A 21,823-nucleotide genomic window follows, 5' to 3' on the forward strand; every position below is an offset into this window, starting at 1 on the left:
TTTTCCTCTTGTTTGTAATATTATTCTGAATAATTTGAGGCTTGAATAATTTGTCTTTATAACAAATTCATTATTGTCTTGTTTGCTTTACTGTTGTGCAGACCTTATAAACCCTGAGCAGAGCCTCAATCTCATCCCTTGCATTCGCCATTATTTGTTCCAGAATCTAATGCCAGCTCATCTAAATGCTAATTTCCACTATGGTCCCAATCTTCTTCCAATCTAGTTTTAATCTCTTCTTCAATTTCTTCTTGTGAAAGAAATCCATTCAACCCAGCCAATGAAAAGATGTGTATATATTCATGTGTACCTATGTTTGTGTGTGTGCGTGTGCATGTGCGCACGCACGCACACACACACACACACAGACACACACACAATTGAAAAAGAATACATTTTGTTACAATAAAGGCAGCCAGAAGAACTAGCACACAGGACAGGCAATAATATCCCTAAAGTTTACAGAAAGCGGTTTATGAGGAGGAGGAGTTTGCAATTGAGGATCTTATGAGATCTGGCACCCTGTGTCTTTTTGAGGCTTTATATCTGGTTCTTTCACAGGTTTCACTTCTTCCTCTGCCTTTGGTTTAGCCTATTAATAAAAGAAAAGTAGAAAAGATGATTTGGGGTACAATAAAGTAAAATACTTTTTTAAAAAATATGGCAATAAAGCTTAAACTTTTCAATACATAGCCTTTGAGAAAGGATAAACACCCCCCCTTCACTGGACTTTGTCACCTACCCCTCTATCCCCAGCATTTCTCTTATCCTGAGAACCAATATAAAAACTGACCATTACAGATAATACATGAAAAAAGCAACCAATTTGTGTTCTTACACTGTCATCCTTTGGTCTTTTGGTGAGATCAATGCAGCAAGGGATTCTGGGGACCATTGAGCATGTACAGCTGGAAATTCAAAAGCAATTGGCTCAACCAGACCATAATTTGCTTTCAGCTCAAGCTGGGGAGCCTCTGGAGGAATCTTCTGGAAGTAACTAAAAGAAAACCAATTTGAATGTTAGCAGCCCTAGTTCTTTTCCACGTAATTCCATATAGTTTAAGAGCAAATTAATGCTACACATAGCTTGCATAATATAACTGCATGCAATTCACAATCTGAACTCCATTTTCACAAATATGACAGCTGCTAAACACACCGAAGATTATTTTTATAATCACATGTACAAACAAGCCAAAACAGAATCCAAGACAAAGTTTTAGCACTCCAACTGGCTGAATGGAAAATTGATTCCTCAATTTACTTCATTGTGGCCAGTCAATGTTAGAGGGAAAAAACTAATTTCCCTTCCATTATACATTATGGTTTAAATAATGTTAATTGTAGAATTAAAGAATTATTCTGCTCAAGGTAGAACTGCCTCGGTTTGTTTTAGAATTGATTAACATTGCAATTACACACACACATACACACACACACACTCTCTCCTCAGTGAAGAAGCCGCATGTTAAAACAGCATTCCCTTAAGGCATATTTGTAGAGGATGGAGGGAACATTGTATTTGAGTCAGGGTTGACTCCTGGTGACTCCCCACATGAGTCCATACAGTTTTCCTGGTGGCATTTTCAGAAGTGGTCCTCCTTCCTAAGACTGAGAGAGGGTGACCAGCTCAGGGCTGCCCAATTAGCTTTCACAATTAGGCCTCAGGTTTCCTCCCATAACACCTCTAGAATAATTTGCTGAGGCAGTCCAATAATGGGATGCTTAAATATGTCCTTTATTTAAGTACCCCATTATTGAACTCACTTTTAGGACACACATACACACATACACATCTTGGGGACCACTTGGAAGCTGCAGGTAATCCAGAATTCAGTGGCATGGGCAGTTAAGGGCATTTCATTGTATGCCCATGTAATATAGTTGTTTCATGAACTGCAGTAGTTACCAGTCAGCTTCTGTGTACAATACAAGTGGTAGTTATTACCTATAAAGCCCTTCAAGACACAGAACGCGATTATATGAGAGACCATTTGTTTTCTATACTGTCTGCCTATATCATTCAATCAGTCAGAATTGGCATTCTCCAGTCCCACTTGTTAGCAGTGTCATCTGATGGGACTGAGGAAGTAGGCCATCTCCCAGCATCTATCCTCAAGAACAGGGGTGTCAAACTCATGGGCCAGATGCTGATCACGCCCACCCCTGGCATGGGGGGGGTGGTTGTGATACGACAATGTGCCGCCGCAAGTTTGACACTCCTGCTCTAGAATGACTCCATTCTGACCTTATTTACCGTATTTTTGGACTATAAGACGCACAGATTTCGAAGAGGAAAACAAGTTTAAAAAAATAGTTTTTGCCTTCCCTGGCCCCCGAGAAGCACTCTGCAGGGCTCCCAACTCTCTGTGCAGCCCATCTTTTTGTGAAAAACAGGCCTGTTTTTGTGAAAAATTGGTCCATTTTTGGCTTCCCAACCCCCCACGCATCCCTTTTTTTGCCCTACCCAGCCCCCAGGAGCACTCTGCAGGCCTCCCAAACCTTCTGCGCGCCCCTTTTTTGGCAAAAACGGGACACGCAGGCAGGGGTTCGGGAGGCCAAAAATGGCCATATTTGGTATATAAGACGCACCGACACTTACACCCACTTTTGGGGGAGGGGAAGTATGTCTTATATTCCGAAAAGTATGGTAAATGAGGCCTTAAAACCTGGCTCTTTCCCCAAGATTTGGACTACAGTGAATGTCATTTCCCAAAGTAATTGATCTACTAGAGTTTGTCAGTTTTTTCCTGGATGTTTGTTTTTGTATTGTATGCCATCCTGAGACATGATAGTGGTCTATCAATTTATTAAATAAATGTTAAAAAGGCCACATACTATAGTGTATTTGTTTGAAAAAGGTATTACAAATATACTTACATGAATCCATTTTCTCGCTGAGATTTTTCTAAGGCAATTTTCAATACAGTTCCTAATTTTATAAAGAAGAGATGTCCAGATGGCTTCGCTGTAGTCCCTGGCCCTTTGGTTTCACCATATTCTTTGCATAGTTTTTCTGCCTTGGCATAAACTTTACAAGAAAGCAAGGAGTCAGTCTGTGTTCTTACTACTTATTTGTACAATTTTGAATAAAGTGCAGTATTTCACTTTATAATCTATTGCATTCAGTCAAGATGCTGCATTCAGTCAATAAAATGTTAAGACCGATACAAGGATATTAGCTACTCAGGGATGTTGGATGGCAACTACAATTACATGGAAAAAGAACAAGTTTTGGGAAAAAGAGTATTGCTTTATGTTTATTGTTATGTTTTTTATTCCAGATCTGATTATAAAAACAAAATGACAATTTTTATGAACATAGATTCTAATATTTTTTTAAAAAAAAAACAGGACATGACCATCTCCCTGATTAGACTGCCCCACGTAAATCTATCAATAATCCTTATACTTCTCAAGAATTAAAGTTATTCAAATTTATGATTTCTTGATTATTTACTGGTTTTAATTTTTAGAAATGCCAAGGGGAAACCATTTATTCTATAAACTATGAAAAAGCACTTACATTTTTCTGATTCTTGTAAAGACCTAATAGATTCTCCACATTTATCACTGGCCAAGAGGGTCTGACCATGGTAACAAAAAGCCTGGGGAAAACAAGATTTTCTTTAATATGCTTGGCATGCTCTGGAATTACCTTAATTCCTTACTTGCTTCAGCAGTGAGAGCAGAAGAATGAACTTCAAGAGCTAAGAGAGAGCAATTGGCTGTTTCTATAGCTCTTACTGCGAGGGTACTCTGCAAAATAAAGGCAGGCTGTTCTAGTTGCACATGTTCACCAATGCATTTACAGTAGAAGACTTTGATATATGGCAGTTAAGTACAATTCATTAAAAAAGAAAAGTACTTGCTTTATGTTCTCAGCTATCCCAGCACATAGCAAAAGAAAAAAATATGATGAAATATATGAAATATATGAAAATGGGTATTTATATTCTGCCATATTTATTCCCTTATTTGAGACAATACTATATACTGTTCCCTTGCTGAACAGACTCATGAGGGAAAGAAATGCCCTTTACTTCAAATCGTTTAAATTTACCATTTACTGTTGAATTTACCATTAATCGGTAAATGGGATTTTGCAAACAGAATATACATGAGAAAATATACTTTACAGATAACAGGGAATACTCTTTGAAAGAAAGCAGCAAACATCAATTTGCCAAACAGCTGGTTTGGTTCATTATTTGGAGAAAAGTATGCTTGCTCGAAATTCAGATAAAACTCAGATATGCAGATTTGGTCAATTAACTCTAAAGTACACTATCTTGAAGTCCATTAAAACAAAGGTCTACTACATACCCTTTCACTCTTAGTCCCATTGAACCAGGAAAAGCTTGTATGTGTAAATTAAAAACCACTTGTCTTCTGCTGTTGATCCAATAAGATCAAACAGAGGTGAAAACTCCAGACTCCACCTTTAAAAAATATCTGATAGATCCCAGGATGCATGTTTTCTCTGTCCCAAGACCTGGCTTTGGAATAGCAGCTTCCTGGCAATAAGAGCAGATTGGCTCCTGCTGTCTTTCACTTTCCCCACAAGCTCTTGTTTAGGGGACTGAGTGCCTTCAGAACACATCTGTATTAAAAATGCTAAGTATGTTGATCCCCTGGTGTCACCATGTTTCATTGTTTTGGATTTTATTGTTTAGGAATCATTATGAGTTGGGTTGCCTTTGATTTATAAATACTTGAATTCCAAGAGACTTACAAAAATGTTGCTTGAATAACATAAGATTTCTATTTTGTGTAACAATTTCATAGCCCTTTGAAAATTGTTTGAAAATTGTTTTTAAAACCCCAAATACTCACATAAGCCATATAGAAGCATGACTTCAATTGAAGATATTTTCTCCATTTCATTGTATATGCTGGATCCAAACTAGATAACATTTGATCTAGGAAAAGGTACCATTGTTTTTAAAATAGTAACCTATTCATTAATTTATCTATTTGCAATCATTGTCATCATCATCATCATCATCATCATCATCATCATCATCATCATCATCATCATCATTTTAGCTATTGTCTATCCAAGATGAAGACCACTTCCACGTGTTTCCAACCAATATAGTTCTGAACTTTTTTTGCCAATTGGGCCTGCAATACTTGCTGATATTGTTGATCTATCTTGTATTTTAGAGTCCTGCTCAGAACCAAAACATTGTCTATAAAGATACATTTGTCCATGAATCAGAGATATATTCCAAGCCATAAAAGTGAACGATGTATGCTGACTTCTTGCCTTCAGTCACCATAAAACAAAAGTAAATAATTATTGAGCAAGTTTACTTGGCCAGAGATTTCATTTTTTATCCATGGTACTTCCTTGGTGCTCTGTCCACAGATAAGATTCTAAGCCTTAAAATTGGTATTAAATATTCACCAACTTTTAAGTAAGTAATAATAACATACCTGCTTTTTGGTAGAAATTGGCTGTTTCGTAGGCTAGGGCTGCTATTAGACCAGGATTATGTTTCAGCTCAATAGCCCGGGCAATTGTCACTAAGATAAAAATAAGAAGCTACCATAAACATCACCTTGTATCCCATTTATTTCTCTAATTGCATAAATATGGACAATTTGTTAAACACTAAAAGCTACTTAGAAAGCAGTATATTTCTTTCTTTTTTTTCTTACTTCTAATATTGTGAAACTGAGTTGAGACTCTAGCCTATGTGAGAAGTGAGTCTCTGTCCTTGAATTTATATTCTAATATTTGGAGAATGGGACTGTTGCGTAAGCACATTGTTTTGGGTGTGAGATTGTAATCAATTCCATTTCCATGTTCATTGTATGCATATGTGGAAAAGAAATCCCTACAATAAATAGTCAAGAGGACAGGAATAGAAATGTTCTAATCCATGGCAATTTACAATTCTTGATGGCAGACCTGGGTCTGACTCAGATTGCCACAATGCCAGCGTGTAAAGCAGGACTTCAATTTGCTCTGGCACATTGATAGGGGAGATGGCCTGGATATTTGGAAGATGGGGGGTTGTTACAGTAACTTCATGATATAGATACCTGTCTAGTGAAGCTTGGTGTTAAAGCATATTTATTGTACAGGTGATGGTTTCATTGAGGCGACAGATGTTCTTAAATGCTCATAGGGAATGTGAGAATCAAGGATGCTATGTGACGTCACTGACTTATGGAGTAGGGAAATGGAAGAGGCCATTGAAACCTTTGCCCCTATCCAGTGTTATGGATTCCAGACTTCTTTTTAACACTTTGGTGAACACTGACTAATTAAAAAATGGGATTACACTTATATCATAAGTAGTATAAGGCTTGCCATTTTCTATGACACTTATCACATCAATCCTAAAGTAACTTTTTCTGTTTTCTATGTGGGACTCTGCTTGTACCTTTGAGGATTTGATGTATATAATGTGAGATACTCAGTAAAGCATGGACAGATTAATCTCTGTCAAAGCAAATACATGCTTGTAAATTGCTTACTAAGCCAAAGTTCTGCTGCCATTCTAAAAATTGGAGTATAAATTCTAATACACCTCTTCACCGCAAAAGACCCTGTTAGATTTTTAAGATCATCAGAGATACTTTTGCCACCTGTGTTGGACAAGTATTACCGTATTTTTCAGACTATAAGATGCACCGGAGTATAAGACACACCAGAATTTTGAAGAGATTAAAAAAAACCCGTTTTTGCACTCTGCAGGCCTCTCAAACTCTCTGCACGCCTGTTTTTTTGCAAAAAAAAGGGGGGCATGCAGACCTTTGGGATTCTTGTAGAGTGCTCTTGGGGACAGCCCCCCCCCCCAAATGAGCAAAAAACAGCCCGTTTTTCACAAAAACGATCAATTTTTTGAAAAAAAAGGGGTGTGTGTGTGCAGAGGCTTTGGGAGACTTGTAGAGTACTCCTGGGTGCTGGGTGGGGCAAAAAGGAGGAAAAAGAGCCCGTTTTTTGCTCGTTTTTGCCCCCAAGAGCACTTTGCAAGCCTCCCAAACCCTCTGCACATCCATTTTTGCAAAGGGGGCGGGGTTTCAGTAGGCTAAAAATGCTGCATTCAGTATATAAGATGCACTCAGATCTTCACCCTCTTTTTTGGGGGGGAAAGGTGCATCTTATACTCCAAAAAATACGGTATGTTGTGATGATATGTGGGTAGGCTTGCATTTTGGGATTTTTTTTCCTCTGAAATTCATGATGTGCCTTTTATTAAACGATTTATTACATTGTACTTTTCATTAATAATTCCATGGATGCTGCATCTGAAAGGAATTAAGGGGCAATGTAATACATTATGTCAGACTATTTCTACCATTCAGTTCTCCAGCAGAGCAAATTGTTTTAAAATGCTCAGGGAGGAAGCCTTCAACATTTCTCAGATGCAAAGTTAGTAATATTGCGTAAGTACCTTCTTGTGCTTCAGCTTGACATTGGATAATATAGGAATCTATTAGTCGAGCTTCTAAATCCCTTCCCTTTTCTACAGGAGTGATCAATTTAGGGATATGGCTTTCCTAAATGAAAAAAAAAAATCACTTTAGTATTGAAAACAGTGCCCGTATTTAATTAACCAATGAAGCATCTAAACATTTATGACAACTTAATAACTACAAAGCATACCCATATGAAAACTGCAACCATTCTACCAGATATCTATCTATGATTTAAGAATCGCATCTAATATTTTAAAATCTCCTTCATTGGAACACTTTGTTTAAGGAACAATTTTTTAACTTTCTAAGCAAGGAATATTGGGAAACATGTTCATATCCCATGTAAATTTCAAAGTGAACAATTCTAAGATGTGCGTTCTATCTGAACATCTGAAACTATTCTTAACCCGATGAATTAAATAAGCCTTTTTAAACAACATGTGAATTCTAATGAGCTACTTCTAAGAAGAGTAATGAGTTGTGCATGCTTCAGGAATGTTTTGGAAGAAGTGTTTCAGAATCCACATATGCACTATCCCTATTGGTTAATGCTACCTTTCTTTTTCACACTTTTATGCCAGCTTTTAAAATTGCTGTTTTAATCTTGCATTCAAGTCAAAGAAAATGCCATGGGGGGGGGAGGGTTTTACCTTTAGATGTTTGAAAATCCCAGCTGCTATTTTCATACTGCGATGGACATCTTTTGCTTCAACTTCTGTTACACTAAACGTTAGCAATTCATTAGTATTGAAATACTTCAGGAGTTTTAAACATCATCCATCACATTTCTTAATATTACTGCTAGCCAAGTTCTTTTACTATTTCTAAAAGTGTTGTTTCCATATTTCATATTTGCTCAGCAAATAATATATTTCTAAGAAATCAGAAAAAAATTAAGTAATACAGAGAACAAATGTCAGCCTCTTTGGTCCATCTAACCCATTATTGTCTACTCTAGGATGCAGAACTGTGATGCAACGCTGATTAAAAATCTGATTATCACAATATTCTTGTACTTTAACTGAAATAACTTTCAGCAAATGTCACTCAGGCTAATGTTTTACTGGATAAGGCATTCATTGTTTAATCAAATTAATTAATTACTGAATAAGGTATTCATTACTAATTCAAATGTTTTATTTGGCATCTAAAAGCTACGACAGTGATACCAGCCAACTTTCCTGCAACTACAGGTAGTTCTCAACTTACAACAATTTGTTTAGTGACTGTTCAAAGTTACAACAGCACTGAAAAAAGTGACTTACGACCATTTTTCACACTTGTGACTGCTGCAGCATCCCCATTGTGATCAAAATTCAGATGCTTGGCAACTGGTTCCTATTTATGACCTTTGCAGTGTTCCAGAGTCATGTGATCACCCTTTGGCACCTTCGGACAAGCAAAGTCAATGGGGTACACAGATTCACTTAACAACCATGTCACTAACTTAACAATTGCAGCAATTCGCTTAACAACTGTGGCAAGAAAGTTTGTAAAATGGAGCAAAACTCACTTAACTGTTTTGCTAAGCAACATAATTGTTGGGCTCAATTGTGATCAAAAGTCGAGGACTACCTGTAGTCTGGGCTGACAGCTAATCAGAATCCAGTCAAATCAAGGCTTCTGACAGGTATCTCGCCAAAAAAAAAGCCAACTAAGAGAAAAGCATGGACTTATCAGACACACTGATCGTAAAACCATATCATGTTCTGACATTGTGATATCAGGTGCTATTAAAACTATATTGGTTTTTTCTTTGAATTTCATATTTTGGATGAATTTTGTAGACTGAACTACTAAAATACATAAAATGGTTTTCTAAATAAATCAACTGTTGCTTCCCAGGGCAAGAAAATCACCTTTCTAGAGACATATTGAAAAGATGTCATTCATGTAGGACATTATATAAAGAAAATATTCCCAAATAATTAGACAAAAATTATTTCTCTCTTTACAGTCTGATATTGCAATTGAACTTGCTTTACATTTGTAAGCATAAGGCTTGGCCCCCGCAATTTCACAATAATAAAATTGAAAATTGAATAGATTGAAATGATTTATTCTCGATAGCAATTTAGGCTACAATCCTATGAACAGTTTAGCAAAACCAAACCGACCAATTTCAAATAGGCTTAAGGTATGTTTTTAACCTTTTGACATTACTCTAATTAAAGTGAAAATACTTACTCTTCTTTCCCAGCTAATCTTGATGCATATTTAGTGTACCACAAGGCCACATTAAATCCCATAGAAACTAATTCAAACACAGCATCTTGCTGGGCACTAAGGGAAGAAAGGGGGAAAAACTGTCTTTTGCAGAGTTTATAACACTTCTGAAGTATAAAACATTGCAATACTTCCACTTATCTTTAAGACTTAAGGCACAATGCTATAAAATATATTGAGTTCAACTGCTCAATTCTTTTTCATTCCTTCCTATCCCAAATGATGGGAGCAAACCTCCAAAGTATAGAAATGTTACATAGAAGTTAAATAGCTTTAAAAGTGAAAATGTTATGACTGAAACAATTCATGTTTTGTTTTAGTCTGGTCAGGAATGTCCAAAGTATAGTGTCTTTACAGTTCTTCCCTTCAGAATGAAAATACTGAAGTAGTAATGAATCACCATTCTTTTAAAATGTTTAATTGAGCATTACTATTAAAATACAAAAGGGAGCAGTGGCTCAGTGGCTAAGATGCTAAGGTTATCAATCAGAAGGTTGGCAGTTCATGGTTCGAATCCCTAGCACCATGTAATGGAGTGAGCTCCCATTACTTGTCCCCGCTTCTGCCAAGCTAGCAGTTCGAAAGCATGTAAAAAATGCAAGTAGAAAAATAGGGACCACTTTGATGGGAGGTAACAGCATTCCGTGCACCTTCAGTGTTTAGTCATGCTGGCCATAAGACCACGGAGATGTCTTCGGAAAGCGCTGACTCTTCGGCTTAGAAACAGAGATGAGCACCGCCCCCTAGAATTGGAAATGACTAGTACGCATGTGCGGGGGAACCTTTACCTTTATCTTATTAAATTACAAACAATAGGTTTTTTTTATACAAGTGGAAACTTTGCTGGATCCAATATAATACTGAAAAAATAAATTTCATCTTGACTAAATTAATTTATCTAAGCATATACTGCCATACAAGGGCTTGTTTTTAATTATACAAATCCCAAGGAGATATAGATAATGTTAAGAAATAATTGCATAAAAATTACAAAACATAACTCACTTCTAAATGTCATTAATCGGTTGTATTTGTGTATACAATATAGCCCATTAGACAATGGGGAAAAAAGATAGTCGTAACAAAAATCACACATGGAGATAATTGCAAACTAAGATTTCAACTGATGATCCCACTAATAAAATATTTTCTGTCATAAGATGGCTCTTTCAAGGTATGAAAAAATGTAAGAGCATTTTTAACAATTCCATAACATCATCTTGGTAACCCATTAAGTTACTTTTGGTACTAAGAACTACCTTAAAGTTTGAAAATCATATGTATACCTTGGTATTTGTCCTTGCAATGTGTCTGTCCATTTAAAATTCTGAATGTATCTCAGTTTGCTATCCTGTGAAGAGTTATCCAGAGCAACTATAAAGCCTGTTAAAATAATTTCAGTATTAAAATAGCACATCGCCTACAAATAAAAATGCACTTTAAATAATAATTTGTCTTCATATTTTTTTTGCTTTTTCTACTGATAATGTGACTGTTAATATAAAACTTTTTAATATTTAAAATGCTTGGGTATCCAAAATTAGACTCAGGGTTCCTTTTCACTTGGGTGATTGGAGATCAGTTTATACTATACTTGGAGGTCATTTCAATAATTTCTTTAGTTAAATTCAAAGTAATTGACATTCCATCCTCAGAGCAACACCAGATAAAGAATTCTAGGAAATGAGCCCGGAAAGACAATGTACTAAGTATAGGGGGCCTGGGGTTGCGGGGGGAGAAAACAGTGCATCCTCATCTCAAAAGAAGTTGATGCAAACAAAAAGCCCTTCTGCTCATGTGAGGGATCTTACATTAGCATGTATCATTCCAGAAGCCCTCCCAATGGCTTTTGAAAGACAAGGGGAACAGATGGTGAAGCCCCATTACATGGAAGAGATTCAGTTTATATATTACAACATACAGCATATACGCTATACTAATTGCAAATTTACTTTCCAAAAGATAATCTTTGAATAGCTAAGATTGCATTATCTAGATTCTATTTGTCTTTGGAAAACTTTGAGGCGCTCCATCATAGAGGTTGGTTGGTTATACAGCCTGTGAACTATTAGTAATATAACTATTACTATTGTTTATTGGCTTTTCCTTGGCTAATATTATAGGCCTTTATCCTTCTGTTATTTTTAATGGAGAATTTGTATAGGCTGTTAGCCACCCAAAGTTGCATTTGCAAGACAGGTAGCAAGAGAAATCAATTAAATAAATAAAGATATTTTAGTATATTTCACGATTTGTACATGTGCAAAAAAATTCAAGTGAGTTCCCCGACAGAGTAATGGGAAATGAGCACTGCACTACACTGCACTGACAATGGCTGCAGAAGAAAAAGAAGACATGGCATGGTACCCTGAATAGGAATATAGCACTGAAATACCTTGTGGCAGATGGCATTCATGGTTTTAAAAATCTGTTTGTTAAAATACGAAGAAAGGGGAAAGGCAGACATAAAAATTAGCAGTAAAAACTCAATGGGCTGGAAATGGGCAAAGTTCTCAAAGGAAGAAATCTTGACAAAAATAGGAGCAACTCTCTGTTGATGTTGTTTAAAGCAGTGATTCTTAACCTCAGGAGCAATATGGATTTCAACTCCCAGAATTCAACTGCCAGCATGCTGATTGGGGAATTCTGGGCATTTAAGTCCACACATCTTAAAAGTTGCTGTGGTTGAGAAACACTGCTTAAAGTACAGTAGGTAAGGGTACATGAACATGCTCAGTTCTGTCTTCTACAACACATTTATAAGATATAACTATCTGCTATCTAAATGAAGGACTGAAAATGCTAAAAAAAAAAAACATGTTCTGTAGCTGGCTTGAATAATGAATCAGGGGTGGTGACATAGAATTACTGCACTCATATGGACTTTTTAAAAGACAAACCAATGCTAACCCGAGTTTGCTACTTCATCCCTCCAATTTAACTGGTTTGTTTTATCTACCATGTGTTTAAATTATTGAAATAAAGCAGACTATTGTAATTTCTCAAATATGTATAATACTCAAGACCAAACAATAAGGCCGCATATCACTGAAAACCCCCAAGATCCGCTTCACTCATTATTTTCCACAATATATTCATAAGGATAAAGCTGCACTTGGCCATCAATTATGCCTGGCATCCACTCAGGAAAAAGATTGGCCGCACTGCATTCAGAGAATTTTGCCCACTCCCACAGAAGCCTCGAGAAAAAGGCAAGTCTGTAGTTCTTTATTCCATGCGTGGGTATGGTGGACGGTCTTTCCCTTTACTTGCATTGCTTTGGAGAAAAACAGAAGAAACCAGGACGAAGTGCCTGTTATTTCTCTTGTCTTTCAAAGCTTTTTGAAAGAACACAAGCTTTTTGAAGGAATGAATGAAAATGTTTTTGATTTTTATAAAACTTTGGACAAATAATGAAATACTAGGCAATATTCCTTCTTGTTTTTGTCCTTCTACATTTTCTGCAAATCAGAGATACTCATTTTCTTGTGTTCCATAGTCATCAAGATAACTTGGAAGTGGAGCTGGGGAATTGTCACTATGAGACTTAAAGTAATACCAGAATGAGGTGGCCAGTTCAATTTCTGAAATCAAGGAAAAAGTCTAACTTGAAAATTAAAACAATAATGAACACCTCTGTGATAAATATAGCCTGATGGTTTCCTACTAGTTACTGAACACACATTAAGCATTTTTGATTAATCACAACACCCTATCACAACGCCCTATTTCTACACATGATGTCGTGAAATTTCTACCAAAGGAAATGCAACCTTTTGGAAAGCAAGAACTATAATTAATATGGGGGAATGTCTGAAATATGATCACTGTGGCATTGTGCAACACAACATCAATGCCATGGGCTTGGTTTTTTTTTTTTTTTTTCTTCCTCTTTGCCAGTAGGTGAGCAGTTGTTCTTATTTTTAAAGAGAAACATCTGTGAAGCATTTTTTTAAAGATTTAAACTAGTTTTACACTCTGGTTTTTGTGTTTTCACACTTCACAGTAGGAGGTTTCACTTCACCATTTTCAGGTATTTGCAATTGGGTCACTAAAATTTAACAGCACAATTAGAGCAACTTCACCCTCCCAAATAATTGATTTTTTTTTTTACCTTCCAAGAGTGAAAAATAGGAATCAGTTGCATTTTTCATCATATCTGGATTACAACTTAAATCAGTAAAAGTTCCAGGAGTCGTGCTCTTGATAACCTTAAATCACTATATTAAAGAGGAAAAAAGACCAAAAGATATTTCTCAGTGCACTGTTTTCTCATATTAACTTACATTTGCATATGTTCTTACAATCACTTACTTGCAGATTTTTGTCGCAGCTGGAGTTGTGGCTACTCCATAGTAATTGAATGAGACAGGAGCTGTAGCCTTTAAAGGGTTTCGATGAAACCAATGAGTCATTCTCCTCCTAAAAGTTTAGAATACAGCAAGACTAAAATAAAGAATAGAAAAGTACTGATTTTATATATAACTACAAACACAACATTTAAAAATCTAGTTATTTAATACATTACAGTTTTCTATAGAAATATATTGACAGGCACATATGCATATAATATTTGTTAGAGACAGAAAATAACCTTGCCAGATGTTTGAATAATCATACAGAAGATTGCCCTATATGAAATATTATATTAGATGTGGCGTACAGCACTGAAATTTTAGAGTCTTAACAATTGTGGAAGAAAACCACTTGTTTTAAGAATAATCAATAGTTATTAATTGGATTTATATAACTGCTTCTCTCATATACGAGTCCAGGTGGCATTATAATTGTTGCATCTTGTTTAGTATTAATATGAGCAATAAACATAAAAAACAATTAAAACCTAAAACTTAAAAAAAGCAAGGTAAATGCAAGTCTCAACAAATTTTGAGAAGCATTGTAGATGCTCCTAATGTGATTGAAAGCATTTGCTCCTCTTTGAGAAATGCTAATTTTCATTCAGTTTGCCAATAATGAAAGGGACTATGGATATGATCCTGCTATGGGTCACATTATTTTCACATGATTAACAGCCAGTTGTTGCCTCTCCCTTACAGTCTGCTGAAAAGAAATCTGTTTGGAGAGATAATTGAAGCTCACTTAGCTAATAGAAAGAAAGTAGAACTCTGTAACATGACCAACTCTAACAATATAGCATTGGAAAAAGCTGACTAGTGTTATTTATGAATTTTGAATATGTTTTTCTACTAAGGTTCTACTTTCTGTATGTTAAACATTTTTTCCAAACAAGAGTTATTTGGCTGTAGAATCCAAACTGTATCAATCATTAATACTTTTTACTTTCTAGTATAACTTTCAGAGTAGCTTCATAAAGTAATGGTTTTTAAGTTGTTATCTGCAGAGCCTTTGCTTCCCTTAATATTGTAAATTTCTTATGATTATGAAAACAACTGTTTCAAATAGTTTCCAGAAATGTATGCAGATATGTTCTAAGTGCTGGGGAGAGAAAATGTCTTTCATGAAGAACAATGAAGTTCTTATGTTGTGCAGTGGTGTGTATAGGTTTTTTTAATATGACTGTATTTGACATGTTTATTGTTTTTAGACTTTTTTTTGCTTCTCCCACGGATTTAAACACCAGATGACATCATTGCTGCCAGTAGTGGTGGAACCTTCATAAGAACACTATGTGAAGAATCTTGGAAACCACATATTTTTTTTCTTTTTTCAATTTTTTTCTTTCTTGCACTTTTTTCATTTCCTTTCTTTTCCTTCTTTATATTTGTTTGTTATTTTTTTAAACCTTCTTTACATTTAAAGTTTAAAAGTTTTAATTTTATATAGACACAAATCAAGAAAAGGAACTGGACGTAGAACAGCTGTGACAAACAATGCTGGATAATGGCTTTTTATGGGAGTTACAAAGTAGACTGGTGAAAGCTGTGAAGACGCCTTTTAAGTTGTAGAAAAGTTTAATCTTGGCTTCTTTAAAGGCAGGGGGTGAAAGATCAAATCCTGCAATGCCATAAAATGGTGTAAAAGTAAGGACTATGTAGAGCAAAAGAAAGAATACAAAGTTGAACTTTTGACGAGAGATAAATTACATTGCTATTTCTGATATCAACTAATGGATGTTTTGCTGAACTAGGATTGGGGATGGTAAAGATGATGGTTTCTGCATTGCATACAAGTTAGGCTGAGGTGAAAAGATTTTTTTTATTTGTAACTTTAAAAGAGAATGAAAAGCTAGCATATTAGCTTATGCTTGGTATGATGAAAATTGGCCTTTTTCTTTGTTGCCTTTTTCTTTTACCTTTTTTCTGCAGATTTCAAACTTTTTTCTTTGTTTAGTTTGTCTTAATTTTTACTACATTTAGTAAACTTCAAACTGTTTTTTAAAGAAAAATAATAATTTCATATACATATGGGACAAAGTTTTTCCCCCTTTGTTCCTTCTTGAAAATGGTTGACAGTTATTTAACTAAGATTGAAGAAACAGTTTGTTAATAACAGACATATCACTGCCTCTTTTAAGAAGACAGACATTTACCTTCAAGCATTAATTACCCCGTAAACATGGAACCAGTTCTTTCTGAACATTTTAATCAGTCAGGAAAGGCCAAGAGAGGTTGGCCGTCACTTCTTCAGATAACTCTCTGCATCCTTGAGATCCAAAAACTGAAGAGAATTCAGAACTGCAGAAGCAGTTGTCATGGTTACATCATCAGTTTCTACTCCAAGAGAACGTAAGGAGCCAGTATACTGTACTACAATGTTGAACTGGGACACAAGGATTTCAGCTTAAAACCACTCAGATGCAGTCTACAGAATTTGGAACTAATCAATCTCTAGGTTCAACATATCTCAGATGGTTCTTGAGAGAATAAAATGACTGGAATCCCCGTCTGTCAGGCAGATTGAACAAGAAGCAACAAACAATGAATTCCAGGTTGAGTGAATTTGCTTTTATCTGCAAAAGGACAGCAAATTGCCAGAAGAAAGCCTCAACTGCTAAGTGTCTCCACTCCCATGTTTCTATTGCAGAAAAGCTGCCTAGTGCAGAAAAACAATGTTAGCCTATTCTGTATAGACGCAGTAACAACTTAAAGTAAGACATTATTATTTTAATTGCCATAATACAGTATATTGCTCCAAGTAGACTTTAGTCCCTGCTCGATTTGGCTGCCCCTAATACATTATTTCCATTTGCACAGAAATTATGACCATCTTTGAGAAGTAACTTGTGGCTCGTCTTTGAAGTTACAACCACCATACCACCCCTGTGGTCATGTCATCACAATTTGAGTGCTTGGCAACTGGCAACATATAATACAAAATGGAGAAAAGTTTTTGGCATAGTATCATGTTCTGTTTGCTTTCAGAATTCACAGAAGAATTGCTTTTGGAATTGCTATTGGGACTTCATAGCTGTTGTTAGATTAATGGATAGGCACACACAGGCTTAACTGTAACAACAGCTCTTTATTGAATACAACAAGTGAGAACAATCCAGCGAAGATTGAGTCTGATAGCAGCCCTTTTATAGGGAGCTGTCAGACCCTTCGACCAATAGGATTAAACCTCTGTTCCCGCCGGAACAGAGGACCTTGGTGGAAACCATTGTAGTTAGAGTAAATATCTTACAGCTGTAATGTTATCCTCCTAAATTAGCTCATCTTTATCTTTTAGGATACTAATCCTTCAAGAATGACTGATGGTGGCTCAGTGGCTAAGACGCTGAGCTATTGATCAGAAAGGTTGGCAGTTTGGCGGTTCAAATCCCAAGCACCGCGTAACAGAATGAGCTCCTGTTACTTGTCCCAGTTTCTGCCAAACTAGCAGTTCAAAAAAGGTAAAAATGTAAGTATAAAATAGGAACCACCTTTGGGGGAAGGTAACAACATTCCGTGTGCCTTTGACATTTAGTCATGCCAGCCACATGACCATGGAGATGTCTTCGGACAGAGCTGGCTCTTTGGCTTTGAAATGGAGATGAGCACTGCCCCCTAGAGTCGGGAATGACTAGCACGCATGTGAGAGGAGAACCTTTACCTTTACCTATATTGTATCAAATTGGAAGACTTCTAAAGAATGGAAGAGATTCTTGTGGATCCAGGATAAGACATACTGTACAAATAGTCCTTCACTTACAAGGACAACTAAACCCAAATTTCTGTGCTAAGCAAGACAGTTAAGTTAATTTTGCCCAATTTTACTACCTTTCCTTGCCATTGTTAGGTGAGTCACTGCAATTAAGTGAGTAAAATGCTTACTAAATGAATCTGGCTTCCCCATTGACTCTGCTTTTTTGAAAATAACAAAAGGTGAACACATAACCAGGGACACTGCATTGTAATTTTGAATGGCCTCTAAATGAATGGTGTGTAAGTAGAGGATTACCTATACTATATAGCCTTAGATATTTTCCCAATGCAATACAGTAAATAAACCCACCACCTTTCTCTAGTATTATGTAAGAAACTTCTGGCATTGCTTGCTTATTAGTCCCAGACAGAAATTTGAACAATGAGCAAGATAAAGATTTTCCTTGTTGTTTATGCTGTCTCCACTACACACAGTTATAATAATCAATCAAGATTTCCCCAAGTTGCACCTTAAAAAAAATAACAGCCAAAATTTAAAACTCCGTAGAATGGAAAAGAGGCAAGGTAATACTCCTTCATATACAGATAGTCCTCGACTTACATCTACAATTGAGCCCCAAATTTACTGCTAAGCAAGATAGTTGTTAAGTGAATTTTGCTCCATTTTACACCTTTCTTGCCACATTAAGTGAATCACTGCAGTTGTTAAGTGAGTAACATGGCTGTTAAATGAATTTGGCTTCTGCGTTGTCAGAAAGTCTCAAAAGCGAATCACATGACCCCAGGACACTGCAACCAACATTGCCAGTTGCCCAGCATCCAAATGTTGATCACATGGCCATGGGATGCTGCACTGGTCCTTAAATGTGAAAACTCATCACAAGACCTGTTTTTCAGTGCCCCTAACTATGAATGGTCACATAAGCCGAGGACTACCTGTATTGAATTTTTGCTTCAAAGAAAAAAACACTGGAACCTTTAAAAAGAGCTTGTCTCAGTGCTCAGAAATTCTGCCCATCATATATTGTAACACACAGGCCTCCTTCTCCGGCGTTACAGTAATTGCGCTTCCTCCCTAGCAGACAGCAAAGTGAATAGTCACCCCCCCCCCCCTCCAGCATTAATCCAAGCCTCCCCCAAAAACATACTTGGTCTCCCCCTTCTCTGCTTAGGGTGGGGCTGCTCTATTTACCTTCTCGATTTCCAGCGGACTCTTGTCAGCAGTAGCCACTACCGTACAGCTCTACGGAAATCAGTTCAGGAGGAGGAGCCGCATCCCCAGAACTATGAAAGGAAGGCGGCAAGGCCCCAGTTCGCCTCTCGGTGGCTCTGCTGAAATGCAAGCCTGGGCAGTTTTTCTGCAAGGGAAGAGACTCGCCTCTTCCAGCCTTCTGTTTCCACTGGCAAATGCATGCCTAAAGCCATTTCCCGAAGACACGATGGTGTGCTTTCTAATCAACAAGCTATTCGGTTTTGGGGATAACCTGAATTAAACTCGGTCTCTCGCTTTCTTTCCGGCTATCATCAACTACTTTGCCAAGTGCTCCTTCGAATTGGGTTCGGCTATATTGGAAACCTGGTGCTCCTTATGCTTCGGGATTAGTCCCAGCCTCATTGACAGGCCTTGGAGTCTATATGTTTGAATGACGCTGCAGTACAGCTACCACACTGAGACCCGATTTGTAGCAATTCCCAGCTGAACTCTCGGAAACACAACAGACTAGCTACAAAAGGAAGCATAAGTACGTCAACCCGAACGGGTTTTCCATCGGATATATAAATACGGCTTCTTCGGGTTTTCACCCACCGTTTCAAAATGCACCCCAACCTTATTCGTTTGCTGAAGCCTCAGCGGGATTTCCTTAAGCCTCAAAGTCAGGCTCTTTCCTCATCGTGATTGTTGGCACCCTAAGTAGTCTCATTGATTCTAGTGAAGGAGGACCCGCTGAGTTAACAGGCCAGAGGCCATGCCCACTCATAGCTGGCAAACCTCATTGTTCTTTCTCTGCTTTAGGTACAAATGCGATGTAAACATCCCGAGTAAGTGCTTGGGAATAATCCTCTGTTTTTCTCACTCCCCGCGAGCTGTTTAGCCTGAGATTCTATATTGATATCATCTGAAAATACCATACTAATTTCGTCAATTAAGACTAAATCCACTTTAAAACTAGCTGCTTCCTTACTATATAAAGTATTCACATTTCTTCTATTTCTGTTTATAGCGACATCAAACCTGCTTCTCTTCTAATTTTCTAAAGGGCTTGTGTTTACATCTATTTTACAAAGCCCCGCCCCACTTTGTCCTGTCTTGGAAACACTAAACAATAGACGAACAAGCGGAGAAAGAACAAAGCAGTCCGAGTTAAAACGATTGCTATGTTCACAAATCGTTTAAGGTTAAAGTCTTACAAGGCGGAAATGATTGCTTTAATTCTATTCGGTTCTTGAAATTACGCTGTGATTGGTGGTCGAAAAGCTTGTGGATCGTAATAGTAAAATAAGGGTAAGAAATCTTAAAAGGGAAAAGGAGAATTAATAATTATTTACATATGGTCTTGTCCTTAAGTGGCCCAGAAATATCCCACTGATCGTGTATACATAAGAACAGACGAAATAAAGCTTAGGAATGCAAGGCGGTGGGGAAAACGGCAGCCATTCGTTTCGAAATTAACTCTCAACTGAGCATATTTCACAAAAGAATAAAGGGAATAATCATTATACTGAATGTATTTGATTCCACGACCGTGGAAGCAAGGCTTGACCGTAGAAATAATCCGGGGAAGCAGGAAGCCGCTAAGATTCATCACTGCCAGCGTTCAGGTGCAGTATAAAGAGAGGAGACAAAATACAAGCGCCTACGAGATAATAATAGAAGCTTCCTACCACTCACCCACCTCGGAAGATTCTCTACTCTATGCCAGAGATCCAAAAATTGTAGAGGAGTTAAAGGATAACTTCTGTAGGGTGACCTCGGCAATAATAACCAAGGAAACCCGCCCGACTCCCTAGGCGAAAATCACGTGACCTTCCTGGACCTGGCAAGGTCCCGCTAACCGGGCGGAAGCGCTTCACATATAAATGGTAGCATCGAAATCGAGTCGGGCGGCTCTCGGCTTGCCAAGGCGTCATCCCCCCCCCCCCGCTGAAGGATGGCATGGTTTTTGCAGCCCCAATTGCTCCGCGAAGCAGAGCGAGAGGGATTAGTTGACTCTGAAAGTCAATGCACAAAGAGATGGTGGAGAATGATGGAAATTGGCCGACTGCCTTCTTTGCACCTGTTACACGTTTCTAGCTACAGAAGGATAGTGACTAATCAGCCTCCCCTTTTGCTGGCTCAGTTTGAGGCGTGAAGGAGAAAGTGCGGTGAAGTGTGCAAAGCCAGAGGGCCATCGAAAGGGATGGTTGTCTGGCGATCTGATCTGTTTGGCTTGTGATGAAAGGCGGCAGCAAGTGAACCTCAAGAAAGTTTGAAAGCATCTCTTGGTGCGTTTATCAGGAGTAACGCATCAAAAGACTATTGGCAAGGGATATTGTAAAAGTTAGTGCGCATAAAAACGTAACTATTCTCCTCACGTGTAAGTCGAGGCAGCTAAACTCAGGAATATGTGAGACTTGACTCCCCCCCCCCAATGCAAACTTGGAATTTGCTTAAGCTTTTCTCACAGTTCAGGTAAATGCCGAAAGTAACAATAAGTGTGCAGAATATATTCCTCTTTCAGGATCATAATAATGCACATATATTCTGTGACAGTGTAATCAGCGTGCTTATAGGTGCAACACATTGAAAGCCACTTTTTTTTAACAGTGATGTTTTCTTGGGACTTTTCGAAAGTTCTGCAGTTTTCTGCTGTAGCGGTTTGTCATACTTCGGTCAGCGGCCGCCCGCTGGAACAGAAGCTCACAAGTAACCGAGCAGCGCCTTCTCCGAGGGCTGCCTTCGCAAGTTGACAATAGCTCAGGTCTACGCACGCACGCGCAGTCGGGAGCCCACAGCGTCCCCCAGTTCCGCTGCGCAGGGCAAGGAGAGGAGGCGGCTTTGGGTACAACCGACCATGCTGGGGGGCGGGGCCTCCTTGGAAGCGACTGCCAGGTTT

The 21,823-nt window shown here is 37.6% G+C and overlaps 1 protein-coding gene across 1 annotated transcript; it reads right to left on the bottom strand.

The window, feature by feature from the left end:
* BROX (BRO1 domain and CAAX motif containing) lies at positions 1-20,743 on the bottom strand. The gene is given in 15 exon segments (XM_032216529.1): positions 1-592; positions 839-870; positions 873-997; positions 2,881-3,031; positions 3,527-3,608; positions 4,837-4,922; positions 5,443-5,532; positions 7,413-7,518; positions 8,088-8,160; positions 9,625-9,720; positions 10,950-11,046; positions 13,778-13,849; positions 13,852-13,883; positions 13,978-14,109; positions 20,624-20,743. Coding segments are annotated over 14 exon segments (1,230 nt in total). The 5' UTR covers positions 14,079-14,109; positions 20,624-20,743; the 3' UTR covers positions 1-505.
* Between the last annotated feature and the right edge of the window lie 1,080 nt (positions 20,744-21,823).

Source organism: Thamnophis elegans, chromosome 4, assembly GCF_009769535.1.
Source record: "Thamnophis elegans isolate rThaEle1 chromosome 4, rThaEle1.pri, whole genome shotgun sequence".
Classification (NCBI taxonomy): Eukaryota; Metazoa; Chordata; class Lepidosauria; order Squamata; family Colubridae; genus Thamnophis; species Thamnophis elegans.